The 20,564-nt window shown below is 43.8% G+C and overlaps 1 protein-coding gene across 1 annotated transcript; it reads right to left on the reverse strand.

The window, feature by feature from the left end:
• Positions 1 to 1,290: 1,290 nt before the first annotated feature.
• On the reverse strand, positions 1,291 to 10,456 carry LOC311125898 (neuronal acetylcholine receptor subunit alpha-7-like). Its single transcript, XM_084158452.1, has 10 exons — positions 10,380 to 10,456; positions 7,701 to 7,840; positions 7,199 to 7,243; positions 6,795 to 6,904; positions 4,750 to 4,829; positions 3,872 to 4,039; positions 3,527 to 3,721; positions 2,759 to 2,845; positions 2,551 to 2,660; positions 1,291 to 2,262 (listed from the first exon to the last, which is right to left on the reverse strand). The coding sequence occupies exons 1-10, from the start codon at positions 10,429 to 10,431 to the stop codon at positions 1,372 to 1,374; spliced, it is 1,878 nt and encodes a 625-aa protein (XP_084014578.1). The 5' UTR covers positions 10,432 to 10,456; the 3' UTR covers positions 1,291 to 1,371.
• Positions 10,457 to 20,564: the final 10,108 nt, after the last annotated feature.

Here is a 20,564-nt window from a genome sequence, read left to right on the forward strand (position 1 = left end):
CATCAAACATATGGACACCACATGTTTGACTCCGTTCCATTTATACCATTCCAGCCATTACAATGAGCCCGTCCTCCCATAGTTCCTCCCACCAGCCTCCACTGGTGTGTGTGTGTGTTTGTGTGCACGCACGCATTTGTATGTAAACATTTGAGAGCACATCCGTGTGTGTGTCTCTCCCATTACTTTACAGTGAAGCTGTTTAGTACTGCCGTCAGAGAGAGAACTAGCCGCCAATCACCCGCCTCCAGTAATGACCAATCAGTTAAACCCTGTGTCTCTACCTTTAGCGTTGTCAGCACTTTTCTCTACCCCCCCTTCCTTATCTCTCTCTGCATATCACCCCTCCTCCCCTCTCTCTTCTCTCCATCTCTCTCTCTCTCTGTGAATATCTCTCTTTCTCTTTCTGCATTTCTCTCTGCCTCGCTCTCTGTTTCTGCATCTAACTCTCTCTTTCTCTTCCTGTACCTCTCCCTCTGCGTTAACTACTCTTCGATCGGAGAGAGACTGTCCAGAAAAGACAAGACATGACCGGAAAGTAGATCATTTATTTTGTAGTTCCTCCAGACAGCCTGTCAACAACCAGTTATGTTTTATTTATTTGTGTGTGTGTGTGTGTGTGTGTGTGTGGTTATTTTGGTTGAAGCAGTGCTGAGCTGAAGCCACAAAACCTGGTGCCAGCCCAATATGACTTCTGACCCCTCTCTGTCCAGTTCCCATCATCACACATATCACATTAATTAACACATGGCCAAAGGACAATAACATCATTGTCAGCGAAGGATTGGACACATAACTCCCTACATTAGCCAAACTGGGCATGAAGACCCGGTAGATGGAAGAAATGCACAGTAGTTGCACAGAATTCAAATTCAATATCTTAATACAAATTCAAAATTATGGAATTCAAATACAATTTCTGTTCCCAGTGTAATTGCTGCATAGTCTCCCACCCCATTTCTGGGTGCGGGGGGGTCTGGGGGCATGCTCCCCCGGGATGTTTTTTTTTTGTAGAACAACTGTTAGATGGTCACTTCTGGTGACTTTTTAAAAGGACATTCTACTCCAAAATGAATGAAAATGTAATTATGTTGACACTTGAAATATTAATTTATCTTTAAAAGCATTATAACCTGTAGCCCAACAGATGCAGCATAACGACTTTAAATAAATAAGCTTAAGCATGGGTTTGCCTATCTCCATTTACCTCTATGAAAATCCCAAAAGACTCTGAATGCATCAAATGCAACAAATATACATTGTAACTTGTCAATCTGATCTTAAAAGCTCATCTCGGCAGAAATATGTATGTACATTTTAGCCATATTTTTGGGAGTGGCGCCAACGATTTAGAAGCAGCGGGGCTCCTTCTCAGAAGAAGTCCTTGGAGGCGGCCTCCACAAAGTTGGGTGCGGCCATGAGGATGGCGATGGTACAGATGATGTTGAACACACTGAACCCCACCAGACACAGACGGTCGATGACCACTGCTGCAAACTGCCACTTCTCTGCCACGCTCACCCTGCGGTCCTGCTCACGGAGACCCTCGGCCAGGAACCGCACCTCCGCCAGCAGGGCCTGGAGCTGGGCCTCCGCTTCCCCAGCCTGGAACACCCCGGCCTGGGCATGGCACGTACCCACTCCCCTTGCTCCAGCCCCGTCCTCTACACAGCTGGAACCTGAGGATGAGGGGTCAGGGTCGGGAGATGTGGGGGGTTGTGGCGGGGGGCTACTGAACGTTGTGGAGGAGGGTGGGTGGTGGTGGAGGATCAGGGTGTCAGAACCCCTTCTTTCTTCTTCTTCTTCTCCTCCTCCTCCTCCTCCTCCTCTTCCTCCTCTCCAGGTGACAGCAGGGTCTGGTTCAGGAAGAATCTGGAAGCTCATGTAGGGCAGGTGTCCATTGGGCTGAGGGTGGGGGGTGGAGGGGAGATTGGTATTAGGGCTGGGGTGTAGGTTAAGAAGGGGCTGGGGATTTCGATTTGGGTTAAGGTGGATATTAGGCTGGGGGTTTGGATTATGGTTGGGATAGGACTGGAGGGTAGGATTGGACAGTGGGTGTGGTAGGGGCTGCCTGAGACTGGCCTGCAGAGAGGTGAGGCTCTGGGGGAAGGTTAAGGGGGCCGTGGTGGGTGTAGTGGGGGGAGAGGAGAAGGTCTTGGTCTGGGGGTTCGAGGGGCTGTGGTGGGGTGTGAGCTCGCCCCACTCTTCTGGACACTTCATCCTCAGAAACCAGGGAACCCACTGGAGTAGAACCAACTCAACCTGAGAGAGACACACACAGAGAGAGTAGGCAAGAGGACCCAGGGACCTACTGTGGCAGAACCAACTGAGAGAGAGGGAGAGGACACACACACAGATTAGATACACTCACACATACAATATATAGTAAGTAGATAAGAGGAACCAGGGAATCTGCTGCAGCAGAACCAACTACACCTGAGAAAAAAGGACAGGACATACAGAAGGTCCAGACAGTCACAGATATGAGAGGAACACACACAGACAGTCACAGACACATTTCAGGATCAATAGACAGACCTAGAGCCTTACCCACTGAGGCATGTCTCCACTGTTGGGGTCGTGGTGATGGTACTGAAGTACAACTACAGTCGCCACCACTGACATCCCTACGGTAACCATGGTACTCACAAAATACTGACCTAGGATGGAGAGACAGTATTATAGTACACTTACACACAGACACACACACACAGACACACACAGACACACACACACAGACACACACACAGTCACTGACCTATCAGTGGAATGCAGTCTGAGGTAGCTGGCATAATCTCAGCCACCAGCAACATGAAGAAAGTCTGAGAGAGAAGAATTGTGATGCCTGGAGAGAGAGATGGGCAATACGATACATTTACGCTGGGAAATACAGCAATACTTGTGGGTAGTACAAGTCTCCATCTCTCTGCCAACTCACCCCACCCATCCATCTCTCTCTCCATCTCTGTTCCTCCCCTCCCCTCCCCAACCCCCTTCTCTCCTTCCATCTCTGTCCCTCCCCTACCCCCCTTCTCTCCCTCCATCTCTGTCCCTCCCCTCCCCCTTCTCTCCCTCCATCTCTGTCCCTCCCCTCCCCCTTCTCTCCCTCCATCTCTGTCCCTCCCCTCCCCACCCCCCTTCTCTCCCTCCATCTCTGTCCCTCCCCTCCCCACCCCCCTTCTCTCCCTCCATCTCTGTCCCTCCCCACCCCCCATTTCAACCCTCTATCTGATCGTAAAAATCACTAGAGGTTTTCTTGAACCGCTGTAGAATTACTGATGGAGAAACTTCATCACTCTGAAGTATAATTTATGTCTGTTCTATCTTTCCCTTACACCTCATCTTCCCTCTGTTCATTATATTTTACACTTTCCAGCGCCTCAGCCCTCCCCTTTTCACCTCCAACATATCTCCTGTCTCCATCCCTGCTCCCTTTTACCCTCTCCCTCCCCCTGTCCTCCACCTCTCCCTCTTCCCCCCCTCTCCTCCTCTTCTTCTCCCCCTCTCCTCCTCCCCCTCTCCTCACCCAGACCAATCTTCTCCCCCGATTGGGCTGGCAGTAGGAACACCAGCAGTGTCAAGGAGGAGATGAGAACACAGGGGACGAGGAGGTTGAGAGCGTAGAACAGAGTTCTCCGCCGTAGGGTCACAACAAAGGTCACGTCAGAGTAGGGCTCTGTACAGCACTCGTAAAATATCTCATGACGATCACCTGGTACACCTACAAGAGGGGGAGAGGAGGAAAGAGGGAGTGAGAGATTAGAAAATAAGACGGAGGAGAGAGAGATACAAGAGGGATGGAAAAGAGGAGAGGGAGGGTAAAGTGTGGAGGGACAAGCTGGGTCAGGGGGCAGACAGAGCTGTCTCTCACCCAGCAGTTCCCACTCTCCATTGGACATGTATCCTGACAGGTCAGCCTCCTGCATCTGGAGGTCCAGCAGCCAGCCGTCAAACGTCCACGAGCCAAACTTCAGCTCACAGTGCTGGACGTCAAAGGGAAACCAACGCACGTCCACTTCACACGCACTGCTGAAAATACCTGGGACAGGGAGAGAGGGGGGTGGTGAGAGATGTGGGGGGAGAGGGAGTGAGAGAAGGGAGAGGGGGGGAAAATTAAAGAGAGATTGAGAGAGAACTGCATTACCGGTAAGGGAAAGTGGGGTAAGTTGAGCCATTTGTTACATTCAGCATCAAGGGAAATATAGTATTCTTTCTAACAAAGATATCTACATATATTTCAGGATGTTGTGAATCCCTGGAAATAATCAGATTGAATGTAAACACTACAGGTTTAAAAACACAGCTTGTCCAAAATAATGCTCAATTCAGCCCATGGCCATTGGCTCAACTTACCCTAAGGCAAACATTTTGATTATATTAGCCCACACAGCTACAAGGATGCACTTTCATGCTAGGTTTAGGACCTCATATTGAAGCTTATAGAGACCCCAACGGATGTATAGAACAATCTTTAAATTATCTACTTTGGTTTAGATATAAGCATCATGAAACCTCAAACACAATAAATGAGTTTACTTTTTTTGGACATAACTTGCTTACCACTTTATCCATTTAGTTTCTTCCTTCACAGACAAATATTTGATCAAATAATACATTTTGTGTATGATTTCCTAGAAACAAGTGTGGCTCAACTTACCCCTTTGTCTCAACTTACCCCACTCTCTAAAATGAGAGAGGAAGGTCATAGAGCAATACAATTAGAGAAAAAAGGTTGATCTATAGACGTACCTGGAGGTAGGTACTCACAGAAGCCACTGGAGTTGACCAGCACGTAGCTCTTAAAGGTGGCATCAAACTTATCATGGGCACTGACATGGACAAAAAAGAAAGATCAGCAAGGTGTGTGTGTGTGTGTGTGTGTGTGTGTGTGTGTGTGTGTGTGTGTGTGTGTGCGTGCGTGCGTGCACTTTAAAAAAAGCCAACTTAACCAGTTGCTTAATCAGCGTTATTCTGTGAATTGAATGAACTTCAAAATAGCATTGAAGTTGATTCAAATTAAAATATCAAGGCAACTAGCTGCAATATATGATTTATAGTTTGCTCAACACTCAATTCTAGTTTGCTCAAAGCCATGCCCATCATTAACATATTTCCCAGCATGCTCTATTGCAAGATGATTTTCAGAATTGTTTGTTTTAATACCTGTGTTTTTGCACACACATTGTTTGGTTGATTAATCTTATGCTACACAAAGATAAATAAAATACATTTTTCTAAACTAATCCAATCTGTTAATCTGGATATCCTCACTCTGGCTGAATTCTGAAAGAAATTACACATAACTTTGCAAGCCAGCAATATGTGACTTGCAGGCCTGTAAACCAGGAGTTTCAGATCACTGTGTTAGGGTTTAACTAGTGATGAGCATCCCAAGTATTTTCGGTGAGCCAGATCTTTTGGCGCCACTCACGTAATGAGTCATTCATTTGGCTCCCTAACGGCTCTTCATTTAGTAGTGTATAAAAATGTGTGAAAACCCATAAAAAATAGCACATTTCTAATGTAAAGCCTAAAATGTTCCCTACTATTATGCAGATAGTGAAATGTGAGTTCAAATACATTTTACCAGACGGAATTAGATTGCTTGGCTCTCTCCTCAATACCTATTGTTCCTGCAGTGAGGAATGAACATCTTCAGAGAATGTTTCCATTTACAGATAATGGTTGACTGGAGCTCAAAAGGCAGCAGTAGCAGGGAGCCAAATGAATTACTCTTTCACAGATACGATACGGTTCTCGACGTTCACCAAAAATATCTGTTCAAAAAGAGCCGTTCATTCGCGAACAACTCATCACTAATATGTAATTTATTATAATGTATTGTCATAAAGAGATTCATTTTAAACATATTCACTTACAGTGCCTTTAGAAAGTATTCACAACCCCTTGACTTTATCCACATTTTGTTGTGTTACAACCTGAATTTAAAATTGATTACATTGAGATTTTGTGTAACTGGACTACACAAAATACCCCATAATGTGAAAGTTGAATTACGTTTTTAGAAATGTTTAGAAATTAATTAAAAATGAAAACCTGAAATGTCTTGAGTCAATAAGTATTAAACTTTTTTTTATGGCAAGCCTAAATAAGTTCAGGAGTAAAAAAAAAAAAAAAAACTCACTCACTCTGTGTGCAATTATAGTGTTAAACAATGGGCTCACTCTGTGTGCAATAATAGTGTTTAACATGATTTTTTTTCATGACTTCCTCATCTCTTTACCCCACACATACAATTATCTGTAAGGTCCCTCAGTCGAGCAGTGAATTTCAAACACAGATTCAACCACAAAAACCAGGGAGATTTTCCCATGCCTCGCAAAGAAGGGTAACTATTGGTAGATGGGTAAAAAATAAAAAAGCAGACATTGAATACCCCTTTGAGCATGAAGTTATTAATTACACTTTGGATGGTGTATCAATGCACCCAGTCACTACATTGATACAGGCTTCCTTCCTAACTCAGTATATTGTACAATCCAGGTGTGCAAAGCTCTTGCTATCTATGCTATTCTGTTGAGCAAACTAGAAACCCTATTGCAGCTGGTTGCCTTGATATTTTAAGTTAAATAAACAAATACATTTTTAGAGAGCGAGAGAGCGAGAGAGAGAGAGAGAGAGAGAGAGAGAGAGAGAGAGAGAGAGAGAGAGAGAGAGAGAGAGAGAGAGAGAGAGAGAGAGAGAGAGAGAGAGAGAGAGAGAGAGAGAGAGAGAGAGAGAGAGAGAGAGAGAGAGAGAGAGAGAGAGAGAGAGAGAGAGAGAGAGACCCACACCTGTTGTACAGTAGTATATCAGGTATCCAGACCTGGTCAGTAGTGAAGCGAAGGGTTTTCACTCCTGGGTACTCTGACTGGTTCCACTGAAGGTAGTGGTCAAACCATTGCTATATAAATCCAGTCAATAAATTATTAAGGTTACAGAGGCTGCGTTTACACAGGTAGACCAATTCTGATATTTTTTCCACAAATTGGTCTTTTGACCAATCACATCAGATCTTTTCACATCAGATCTTTTTCAGAGCAAAAGACCAATTAGAGAAAAAAATATCAGAATTGGGCTGCCTGTCTAAACACAGCTAGGGAGCCACACACACACGCGCATGGACACACATGCAGAGTCACACACGCGCATACACATGCATGCATGGACATGCATGGACACACACAGACATGCTCACCATCTGAAGCCAGGCATTAGTGGTGAGGATCTGGTTTTTCTCATCCTGGAAGAAGATAAGACAGTTAAATTAGTGTGTGTGTGTGTGTGTGTGTGTGTGTGTGTGTGTGTGTGTGTGTGTGTGTGTGTGTGTGTGTGTGTGTGTGTGTGTGTGTGTGTGTGTGTGTGTGTGTGTGTGTGTGTGTGTGTGTGTGTGTGTGTGTGTGTGTGTGTGTGTGTGTGTGTGTGTGTGTGTGTGTGTGTGTGCGTGCGTGCGTGCGTGCGTGCGTGCGTGCGTGCGTGCGTGCGTGCGTGCGTGCGTGCGTGCGTGCGTGCGTGCGTGCGTGCGTGCGTGCGTGCGTGCGTGCGTGCGTGCGTGCGTGCGTGCGTGCGTGCGTGCGTGCGTGCGTGCGTGCGTGCGTGCGTGCGTGCGTGCGTGCGTGCGTGCGTGCGTGCGTGCGTGCGTGCGTGCGTGCGTGCGTGCGTGCGTGCGTGTGTGTGTGCAAGAGAACATGGGAGCGTACCACATTCATGACTTGTAAGAGAGTGTAGGAGAATCGGACAGTGAGTGGTAGAGAGTCGTTGGCCACAGGTCTCTCCATACGGTTATAGTCCCTCAGTAGCTCCCTCAATAGATTACGCTGGTGGGGACCCTGCTCAGAGACTGAGAGAGGGGGAGGGAAAGAGAGAAGGAGGGGGATAAGGAGTAGAAAGGAGGGAAAGGGATGAGGAGGAGGGAGGAGAGCGGGAGAGAGAGAGTGCAATGACGAGAGGGAAAGAATAGGAAGACAGTGGAGCAGAGGAGATAACATTTACAGTTACAAAGAGACAGCTACATTCCAGAAGACAGAAGGAAAAATGCAGGGGCGCAACTTTGGTGAGGGGGGGGGACTTTGGAATGAGATGTTCGACGAGCAGGTGTCCACATACTTTTGGTAATGTAGTGTGTATATATATATATATATATATATATATATATACTGTAGCAACAGGCTAGAGCTGAACTGGCTGTGGTAGCTACTATCTAGCTAATTAATTCACCTCAGTCAAGAGGGGATGAAACATTAGCTAACGTTACATGTCAGTTACACTACTAGCTCAGCACTGGGAATAAACACTAATTTAGTTTTTTTTCTGTTAAGTTAAACAGCAGTTATCTTGCCAGCTACACCAGTCAACTAAAGAGTAGCCAGTTTCTGCTCTGCTTGCTTTTACAACTCGGAGAAAGAGCACAACACATACGGACTGACAGCAGCTGCCTCTGTTCAACTCTCCTATGCTGGTCCAGCCAGCCTTTCAGAAGCTTGGCCTTCACACAGCCTGTCTGCCCGCTCTGTGGTGTCCGGGTGGTCCTAAATCCAGCCGGCTGAAACCTCCAAACAGCATACCCGACCGCTCTAAGGTGTCCGCATGGTCCTAAAGCACACCAATGCTGTTTTTGGTATCACTATGCAATGATAAATGCAATTTCAGAATTTTGGGGGGTCATTCCCCCCCGTCCCCAGTGAATGTTGCGCCCCTGGAAAAATGAGAGAGAGAAATATATAGAAAGGGAAAGAGAAAGGGGTAAAGTGAAAGAGATATGATTGCACTGATAGAGAGGAAGAATATCTAAAACAGCGGGAAGAGATGAGCTGTAGGAGAACAAAATATGAATAGAGAAGGGAGTGACAGAGATAAAAACATGATGAGAACAGAGACACCAAAAAAAATAAGATATCATTTGAACGGAACGGTTTCAAATGGTTTTGAACGAAGCTGCTTTGAAAACAAATACAGAGATTTATAGATGACTGGAAGAGGCAGGGGGCGGGGATGTGAAGAGAGGGTGAAAGAGGATAATCAAGAGGAGAGAGAATGAAGAGAGGGTGAAAGAGGAGAATCAAGAGGAGAGAGAATGAAGAGAGGGTGAAAGAGATCGATGGAGTATCCAGACAGGCCCATTAATTGTTAAAGGTAGAGTCAGCGATATGACGTAGACTAACAAAGTAAACAGTGTAGTGGGTCAATTTCCGCAACAACTAAAAACGTTGGAGAGCAAGGCTAAACCTCTCTTTCGATCCCCTGGCTACCACGTTGTAATAGCGTGAAGCGAACCTGTGCACATACGCAGATACTGTGTGTGACTGTGTGAGAGCAAAGTCTTGCATCTTGCTCATCGCAATATCTACGCTGCTGTTCGTGCAACGTCATTTCGCTGACTCTACCTTTAAGGGGATCGACCAGTAACAGACAGTCTTTCTGTGGTCGTTAAAACGTCTGATCTATTCCACGCTTGAAATAGTGACGCATTAAACACTAAAAACTCAGACAAACAAACAGACAGACAGACAGGAGGACCAGGAACCTCACTTCTAGCAGCTCCATTGTGGACTGACTTCATTAATTCCCGTTTCACAACTGTATCAGACTTAATGTATCTGTGCAGTTGATTAAATTCTGTAGCAATGTCTAACGAGTGAATGTAGGCCCACATACGGTAGAGTACAGTCTGTATAGCAGCATGTTGCGTTTGTATGTAATATACTATTATGCACCACAATGCTTGTAAATGACCTTTTTGGGGATTCATTTGTTGTGTTGTATTGCAATGTATTGTATTGTATTACTCTGGTGAATATCACCCCACAGAAAGAGCATCAATATGCAGTAACTAGATGGTACCATATCAATATACAGTCACAAGATGTTAGCCATCTAAGATACTGCTGCTGGTGCGGAGAGGAATTAAATCAACCAATAATGGATTAAAACAGACAGGAGGGTTTGATTTTACAACTGTGATGAACAACATCCTAACCTGTAAGCTCTGTGATCGTTCCTCTCTGTTGTCTCTCTTTATTCCTGCTCCTCTTTTCTCCTCCCTCTCTGTTCATTTCCCTCTCCTCTCTTCTCTCTCTTCTATACAGCTGGAACTGTACGGTTGAGTTATCTCATATATCAATGGCCTTGCACCCAAACATACAAGCTGTGTGTCCCTGTCTATACAAAGTTGTGTAAATTCACTGTCACTGCAGTGCCACTATACATACAGTGATCTCTCTCACACACACACACACACACACAGATACATGCAGTACACACACACACTGTACGTACACGTACAGACACACACCTGCAGACACACATGCCCAACAAACACACACAACAAACACACACACAAACACACACAGAGAGAGAGAGAGAAAATGAAAGTCCCTCACCTTGGAGCAGAGCTGAGAGTCCAAACAGACAGATAGCCACAGACTGCCTCATGTTGCACTGCTGAACATAGAGAGCAGAGAAAGAGAAAGGGAACAACAGAGAAGGAGAAAGAGAGGCAGGGTAGAGTGGAATAGAGAGGGAGGGAGGACAAGTCAGGAGCAAGTCAAGCAGCAACAGAGGGAGGGAGGGAGAAGAGGAGGAGGAGGGGGAGAGGGGGGAGGGAGAGAGAGAAACAAGGAGTGTGGGGCAGGGAGGGAGGTTGAGGTGGTAGAGAGGAAGAGAAGCTGGCAGCAATACAGGGAGAGGGGAAGAGAGGGAGGAAAGGAATGAGCAGTTGCCTCCCACTCATACACTACTGATCCTGCACCAAGCCATACACTGCTGATCCTGCACCCACCCATACACTGCTTATCCTGCACCCAGCCATACACTGTCTATACAAAGTTGCATAAATTCACTGTGTCGGTGCAGTGTCATTATTCATACAGTGGTTTGAAATAGAGTGCAATATGTCTCTCTCACACACACACATACACGCATGCACACGGACGCATATGCGCAATACACACACACACACATGTACGTACACGTAGACACAAATACACATACACAAACACGCACAGAGAGAGAGAGAGAGAGAGAGGAGAGAGAGAGAGAGAGAGAGAGAGAGAGAGAGAGAGAGAGATGGAGAGAGAGAGAGAAGAGAGAGAGAGAGAGAGAGAGAGAGAAGAGAGAGAGAGAGAGAGAGAGAGAGAGAGAGGAGAGAGAGAGAGAGAGAGAGAGAGAGAGAGAGAGAGAGAGAGAGAGAGAGAGAGAGAGAGAGAGAGAGAGAGAGAAAGAGAGAGAGAGAGAGAATGAAAGTCCCTCACTGTGGAGCAGAGCTGAGAGTCCAAACAGACAGATAGACACAGACTGCCTCATGTTGCACTACTGAACATAGAGAGGAGAGAAAGAGAAAGGGAACAACAGAGACGGAGAGAGAGAGGCAGGGTAGAGTGGAATAGAGAGGGAGGGAGGACAAGTCAGGAGCAAGTCATGCAGCAAAAGAGGGAGAGAATAGAAGAGAGAGAGAGAAGTAAGAGAAGGAGGGTAGGGAGACAGAGAGGCAAGAAGAAAACAATCTGAGTGCGTAGGAAGACAGAGAGAGGGAGAAAGAGCGAGGTTGGATTGGTGGAGAGGGAAAGAAGCTGGCAGCAACACAGGAAGAGAGGTACAGGGCAGGAGAGAGGGAGAAAGAGGTGAAGAGGCAGTAGTTACTCTTAGAAAAAAGGGCTCCAAACGGGTTCTTCAGCTGTCCCCATAGGAGAACCCTTTTTGGTTCCAGGTAGAACACTGTTTGGTTCCAGGTAGAACTACACTATATATACAGAAGTATGTGGACACCCCTTCAAATTAGTGGATTCTGCTATTTCAGCCACACCTGTTGCTGACAGGTGTATAAAATCGAGCACACAGCCATGCAATCGCCATAGACAAACATTTGCAGTAGAATGGCCTTACTGACGAGCTCAATGACTTTCAATGTGGCACCGTCATAGGATGCCACCTTTTCAACAAGTCAGTTCGTCAAATTTCTGCCCTGCCCAACTTTCTGCCCCGGTCAACTGTAAGTGCTGTTATTGTGAAGTGGAAACGTCTAGGAGCAACAACGGCTCAGCTGCAAAGTGGTAGGCCACACAAGCTCACAGAACGGGACCGCTGAGTGCTGAAGCACATAGCGCGTAAAAATCGTCTGTCCTCGGTTGCAACACTCACTATCGAGTTCCAAACTGCCTCTGGAAGCAAGGTCAGCACAATAACTGTTCGTCGGGAGCTTCATGAAATGAGTTTCCATGGCTGAGCAGCCGCACACAAGCCTAAGATCACCATGTGCAATGCCAAGCGCTGGCTAGAGTGGTGTAAAGCTCGCCGACATTGGACTCTGGAGCACTGGAAACATGTTCTCCGGAGTGATGAATCACGCTACACCATCTCGCGGATGCCAGAAGAACGCTACCTGCCCGAATGCATAGTGTCAACTGTAAAGTTTGGTGGAGGAGGAATAATGGTCTGAGGCTGTTTTTCATGGTTCGGGCTAGGACCTTTAGTTCCAGTGAAGGGAAATCTTAACGCTACAGTATACAATGACATTCTAGATGATTCTGTGCTTCCAACTTTTGGCAACAGTTTGGGAAAGGCCCTTTCCTGTTTCAGCATGACCATCCCCCTGTGCAAAAAGCGAGGTCCATACAGAAATGGTGTGTTGAGATCGGTGTGGAAGAACTTGACTGGACTGAACCAAAAGGGGTTCTTCAAAGGGTTCTCCTATGTGGACAGCCGAAGAACCGTTTTAGGTTCTAGATAGCACCTTTATTTCTTAGAGTGTAGAGAGAGGTAGTGAGCCAGGCGTTAGCAGCAACAGCGAGAGAGAGGGCAGAGAGGCGAGGGGAAGAGAGGCAGGAGAGCAATAAGCAGTTTTCATACAAATGGAGAGGTTCCCTATGTTCTGGATGGAGAGACTGTGTGAAAGAGGGAGAATAACCCTGATACATTCGGTCATTTCCTTGCTAAAGGACCCATGAGCACCAACATGTGAATTTCATAGGAGCAGGTCAAATTGGGTGTCAAATGAAAACTAAGAGTCTATTTTTTTATTTTTTATTAAGAGTAGAGTTCAGGACACAGTACAGCACACTAGAGTTGAGTAAACTATAATGTAGTTGTAGTGTATTAAAGATTATGACTTTCTTAATGGAACCAGAGGATGTTTATCTTAGTTCAAATGTAGCCGTTTGTAGGGTGACGCCCCAGGGGAGACCGGTGATTGGACGAAAGAGGGAGAAACCCATTTTTGCCATTGTTTATAAGTATGAGCTAGACAAAGAGGCGGCAGAAGCATTCAGATTAATTTGGGACGGTGCTTCTCCAGACACCGCGGGTCTGTAACTTATGCTGTAAACTTGTGATATTAATAAAAGCTTCTAATCAAGGTGCAGCCTAAGCGGACTCTTTGTTTGACAGCAATAGCCACCAACATCCGACGGGACACGATATAGTGTACTGAGCTATACTCTACTGCACTGTACTGAACTGAACTCTGCTGTACTGTACTGAACTATACTATATTTGACTATACTCTACTGCAGTGGTTCCCAACCAGGGGTACTAGGACCCCTGGGGGTACTTGGCCTATCAACAGGGGGTACTTGAGAAGACTCATGAGACCATAGACTTACTGGTAAAATGCACACAAGATGGTACTTCAGGGGTACCCCGGGCAGAGCTAAATTCAGTTGATGGTACACTAACCAAAAAAGATTGGGAATCACTGCTCTACTGTACTGAACGCTACTGTAATGCACTGAACTCTACTGTTCTGTGCTGTACTCTACTGTACTCTACTGAGCTCTGCTGTGCTGTACTTTGATGTCCAAACTTGTGAAACATAGACGTCTATGATTGGTTCAGATTTGGTCCGGTCCAGACCAACCAAATTTGGTCTTGTTTGGTGGCGGAGCTCATTAAAATAATAGCTATTGTGTAAAATAATACCCAAATATGCAAAGGAGGATATTGCATATTTCTATCTTTGTGTACCTATTTAGGATACACCGCCATGAAGAGAATGACTTTCATATCCATAATTATTACTCTTGTTATTATACTGTGTATCGTGATGCCTAGTCACTTTACCCTGCCTTTATTTACATACAGTACATGTATCTACATCTAATACCTTGTAGCCCTGCACATTGATCTGGTACTGGTACTCCCTGTATATAGCTTCATTCTTGTGTATTTTATGCCTCTTGTGTTATTATTATTATTTATGTTTTACTCTGCATTGTTGGGAAGGGCTCATAAGCAAGCATGTCAAGGTAAGGTCTACACCTGTTGTATTCGGTGAATGTGACAAATACAATTTGATTTGGTTGATTAATTTCTGTGTAGTTCAGATTAGGGACCTAAAATAAAATTATGTTACCGCAATTCTGTTTCCACTTCACTTACTGTTGTTCAATAACCAAAATAGATATTTTTCAAACTCAAGGTGCCATGTCATAGCTGATACCCCATTCTTTCTGCAGACATCTTTGAATCTTAAATCGGAGCAGATAATTAACAGAGTTTTTGGAAAACGTGGTCACATAAAAAACTAGATGTACTTAAATTCTGTTACCAAACTTTGCATCTGCACAGTTCTTCCAATAAATGTGTTTTTGTAAAATGTTCAGTGTAAATTGTTAAAAGTAGTCCTTATGCATAGAGTTCGTTCAACTTTGTTTGGCATACATTTTAAGTGAAAAATCATCTGAGTCTCAGCACAATTCCGTTACCGTGGAATTGCCCATTCCCAATACACTACTCATCTCTCTCTCTTTACACCCACCTTTCTCCCTGTCTTTCCCCTCTTCTCACTTTCTCTGTCTCTATCCCCCGCTCTCTCCCTCCCCCTCCCCTATTGCTCCTCTTCTCTCTCCCTCCCCTCCCCTATTGCTCCTCTTCTTCAGTCTCCAGTGAGAGGGGGAGCAATGAAGTGTGGCTAGGATGAGTGGGGAGAGGGGGATTAAAAAGTAACATATAGAAAATAGTTAGTGAAGGACAGTGGGGAAAGAGAAAGAGACAGAAACTGATGCAGCGATATTGAACACTGCTCTGATGAAGGTTGGCACAGCCACGCATTAAAACGTCTAATTACTGTAAAGAAGTGACACTTTGAAAGTAAGCAGTATACTGTACCATAGCTTCTACTTTGGAATCTCATTATACACTCCAACACACCTGCAACAGACTCCGTTTTTGAATGTATAACTCAACCAGTATCAAAAAACATACCAAAACGTAGGCATGTGTCTAGGGGTAAACCAAATCAAATCAAATTGTATTGGCCACATGTGCCGAATACAACAGGTGCAGACATTACAGTGAAATGCTTACTTACAGCCCTTAACCAACAGTGCATTTATTTTTTATACAAAAGTAAAATAAAACAACAACAAAAAAGTGTTGAGAAAAAGAGCAGAAGTAAAATAAAATAACAGTAGGGAGGCTATATATACAGGGGGGTACCGGTGCAGAGTCAATGTGCGGGGGCACCGGCTAGTTGAGGTAGTTGAAGTAATATGTACATGTGGGTAGAGTTAAAGTGACTATGCATAAATAATTAACAGAGTAGCAGCAGCGTAAAAATATGGGGTGGGGGGTGGGGGTGGGGGGGCAGTGCAAATAGTCTGGGTAGCCATGATTAGCTGTTCAGGAGTCTTATGGCTTCGGGTTAGAAGCTGTTGGGAAGTCTTTTGGACCTAGACATGGCACTCCGGTACCGCTTGCCATGCGGTAGCAGAGAGAACAGTCTATGACTAGGGTGGCTGGAGTCTTTGACAATTTTGAGGGCCTTCCTCTGACACCGCCTGGTATAGAGGTCCTGGATGGCAGGAAGCTTGGCCCCAGTGATGTACTGGGCCGTACGCACTACCCTCTGTAGTACCTTCCGGTCGGAGGCCGAACAGTTGCCATACCAGGCGGTGATGCAACCAGTCAGGATGCTCTCGATGGTGCAGCTGTAGAATTTTTTGAGGATCTGAGGACCCATGCCAAATCTTTTCAATCTCCTGAGGGGGAATAGGCTTTGTCGTGCCCTCTTCACGACTGTCTTGGTGTGTTTGGACCATGATAGTTCGTTGGTGATGTGGACACCAAGGAACTTGAAGCTCTCAACCTGTTCCACTACAGCCCCGTCGATGAGAATGGGGGCGTGCTCAGTCCTAATTTTTTTCATGTAGTCCACAATCATCTCCTATGTCTTGGTCACGTTGAGGGAGAGGTTGTTATCCTGGCACCACACAGCCAGGTCTCTGACCTCCTCCCAATAGGCTGTCTCATCGTTGTCGGTGATCAGGCCTTCCACTGTTGTGTCGTTGGCAAACTTAATGATGGTGTTGGAGTCGTGGGTAGAGAATGGGTTTGTTTGAAAATTGGCATTTGTTTCTATACTTGACTGAAAGACGTATGATAATATGATGCACTGACTGTAGCCTACTGGACATTACAGTGATGTCTTTCTGTTTGATTCGCTGTGACTTTGAGCAGGACAGAGGACCCAATTGTATTTTTACTGTTTTTCACATTTACATTTTACATTTAGCAGATGCTCTTATTCAGAGCGACTTACGAGTTTGCGTTTTTTGTATGATGTCTATGTGGACTTTTGTCTGTATTCTGTTTGTGTATTGTCTATTGCTGGCAGCACCTTCTCACTAAGGCAAATTCCGGGTATGTGTAAATGTACTTGGCGAATAAAGGTGATTCTGATTCTAAATGGATTGGTGCTGACACCTACTGGGGGATGTAATAAGTGCAATTTGCAAGAAACAGTTTGAACATGGATCCAGTCTGATCCGATGGTTGGTGGATAGTATAGCAGCCTATAGCTCTATGAGTTGGTGAGCGTCCAGGCACTGCAGAAGGCTGTGCTGCTGTAACGTGATATGCGGATCTGCTCCCACTGCCTCAGTGTATCATGCTGTAAATATTTCACTAAAGTGTTCATTACAAAATACAGGTCTCATGTTTGTATTTTGTTGGATACTCCCTGTTGTATGGGTCATTCTACAGATTCGGTGCCTTTTGTGATTGAGGAGGATGAAACAATGAACATTAAAATCTTAAGCTTTTTTTTTATTTGATGTGACAAAGTAATGTGTGTACTTGATAAAAAATACCTTTTCCCATCTCAATGTAGAGTATTAAGTTATTATTCTGTATTATTTTCTCAAACAAGTCCCAATTTAATTCAACCCCGTCACAGTCATTTTGTTATTCAACTATTCATTTTTCCAATAAGCTTGAGATCAGCTTCTGGCATAATCTCACAGTTTAGATGTCCCTTGTAAATAATGGCATATTGTAATTAAAGAGAAAATCAAGAAAAACTGACCAGCACCATCCTTTCCAGTTTACGATGAAGAAATTTCTAATCTAACTCCACATTTTCGCAAGAAATGTGCAAGAATGCTGCGTAATTCCTGACAAAATTGAAATAGCCTTATTTACCCTGATTTAATACACACAATAAAAACACTATTGATGTTATATTTTGTGTATTTAATACAAAAATGTAAAAAAATAATCTCGTAACAGGGATGAATGCACCGCAACAGGGTTGAAAATCATGTAACAGGGTTGAGTGAAAAGCATCACGTGTCATATGTTTTATCTTTTGAGATCACTAACATGTTGCCATTTTTTAAACATTTTAAACATTTTTAAACCTACTGTCAACATAGCTTTTAAAATCTAAAGAATCTAGATGAAAGCTAGACAGAGTAAAACACATTAATGAACTAATAACAGTAACAACATTTCATTGATTTCATAAAAATATCCATCTGATAATGGCAGGAGTCTGTTTGAACATTGAGCAAACATCTTAACATTGATAACCTATATAGGTCACATGTTGCCATTTTTTAACATTTTAAACTACTGTCAACATAGCTTTTAAAGTTTAAACAATCAAGATGAAATCTAGACAGATTAAAACACATTAATAAACTAACAACAGTTACAACATTTCATTGATTTCATAGAAATATCCAGAGTAATGGCAGGAATGTCTGTGTTGTTTGAATGTTTGAACATTAAGCAAACATCTTAACATTAATAACCTATAGGTAAGCCTACAGTTTGTTCACCATTTTTACTGAGAGAGCCTAGCCCACACTTCCTTCTGTATTTCCATGTGCCTAGAAGTCACCGGTTTAGGGGGATCAATGTGTTCCAAGATGTCCTCAAATGGATACCACAGGATATCATCAAGAAGTGGCCAGAAGTACCTATTTGGTCCAGCACAGCACATGCATTTGACCTGCACATGGGATTCATCTGTGGCTAGAATTATTCCGGGATAGAAATCGTCATCATATTTGGCCACGCACCATTTCCCGCATATGTCTGGATTTGCCCAATCAACCTCCCTCTGTGACACGACTGATGTAACTTTAGGGGTAAATGTGAAATGTTGTGTATTGAAACACTGGCATTCCATTTTCTTGTTGTGGACTGTGCACATACAGCTTACATCACGGTAGGCAATTTGCCTTGCAGCCACACAAACAACTTGGTGGATCCGCATTGTGGATGGAACTACTGGCAAATCTTTGCCTTTCTGCTGCTGTTTTTGCCATTGTTGAATCTGAAATTGTAGGTCAAGGTCAAGTCAATGACCAGTTTACTCTCCAAAACTAATTACTGTATCCTTTTAATCACTATGTAGTAAAATGAACGTGAACTTGCAGATAATACTCCTAAATATGTCAGTACAAACCAGTCGGCTAGTGAACATGAACCCCTCACGCACCAGTTGCCAAGGCAGTATACTGTATGTCTTTTTAGACTAGTCTTCATTTACATTCTCTAGTCTTTTTATGCATTACCAAATTATGCTTTAAAGCAACAAAACTTTATTTTCTGTTGATTGTGTGTCCATGACCACCACCACCTCGTGTCTTAAAGATCTTACATTTCCAGGAGAATTACCTGACCACCGGCGCGCGGATGTCCCTCACCTTCCTCTCTATGTGTGTTTCCTTTCTGCTGCTGTTTTTTCCATTGTTGAATCTGAAATTGTAGGTCAAGGTCAAGTCAATGACCTGCTTACTCTTCAAGACTAAATATTGTATCCTTTTAATCACTATGTAGTAAAATGAACATGAACTTGCAGATAATACTCCTAAATATGTCAATGTATATAGGAGAGAGAACAAATTAATTGTCACTTTTTTTAAGTTATTATTTTCAAAAATTCCTCGTACTTTTAGTTGATACTGTAAAACCGTAAACAACAAACATTCAACAAGAAAATATGATTGGTATTAAGCAATATACATTAAATATTGCTAAGATTTAACAGCTATTCAACTCTGTAACAGCCATTCAACCCCGTAACATTGAAAAATGTGATGGGGTTGAATGTGACAGGGTTGAAGATTTTGTGCTAATCTGTTGCTAATTCGGGATGCTAGCAGCTAGCAGTGTGCCACATGGCCTTATTCAACAAAAGACATTGTTATACTTCATAGCTATAAAAACAATTCTTGGTAAAATCTTAACTATGAATTCCCCCCCCCCCAACAGAGTTGAATACCTGAGATTGACAAAGCCCATATGTGCTTAAAAAACATGAAATATTTATAAAAAGTGAGAGAGCAGCTTACCACTTGTCACACCAGGCTTCTCTGAAGACTTGTATGATGCCACTTCCTCATAAATGATGTCCACAGGATCAAACCATTATTTAATTGTGAGTGGGGGTATTGTTGCGTTACGGGGTTGAAAGAAATACAAGGACAGGGGTAAAAGCCTGAATTTCTCAGAAAATAAAATGTCTTATGCTGAGAAAATGGATTATGCATAATAAGGGGGCATATACAATTAATTTAACAAAAAAAAAAGCATTATTATTTAACACTGTGTACTCTAAATGAGTCACACCATTTGCATGATGGTCAATAGGGACAGGCGAAATTCTTAATACTCCTAAGAAAAGCAAACATATAAGTATTGAAATTCATCTCTGTTTAAAATCATATTCTCTACTCCATATTAAAAACATGTAAAACTTTGAAATGTTGTAATTTAAGTGTAGTTTGATAAATGTTCTGACAAGTTATAACACTAGTACATCTTGGGACACTGACAATACTGAAATGTCACCGAATCTGTAGAATGACCCGTATATGGGGCCTTTTTTTCCTACCACCGTCTCTCACCTCTATCCAGCGAGCAATGCTCTGGGTCTTGAGTCTGGTTCCTCTCAAGGTTTATTATAGGAAGTAAATCCCTATAAGATGTACTAGCTCTTTGCATGGTTCATGCCAGCTAGGCCGGGTTTGTAGCAAATGGATTTGTGGAAGGTTTTGTAGCATACATTTATTACAGTTCATTGATTATTTATTTGAGATCTGATTAATCCAGTCCCAATCCTAAACAGGGGAATGCAATAGCAGTGGCTTGGAGGTACTTCTATTCCACATGTCCTATTCACCTGCCTAAATGTCTCCAATCAACCTGCCGCAGCAAAGGTATTCCACCTTGTCTGATGTTCTTTTTGGGGGGGACTGCAGTCTGCAGTAAAATGGACCGCGTCACTCCAAATGCGTCAGGTAAACTGTCGCAAACTAGTGATGTCATTATGCGCCCCCCCC

This window comes from Coregonus lavaretus, assembly GCF_964263955.1.
Source record: "Coregonus lavaretus genome assembly, chromosome: 3".
Taxonomy (NCBI): domain Eukaryota; kingdom Metazoa; phylum Chordata; class Actinopteri; order Salmoniformes; family Salmonidae; genus Coregonus; species Coregonus lavaretus.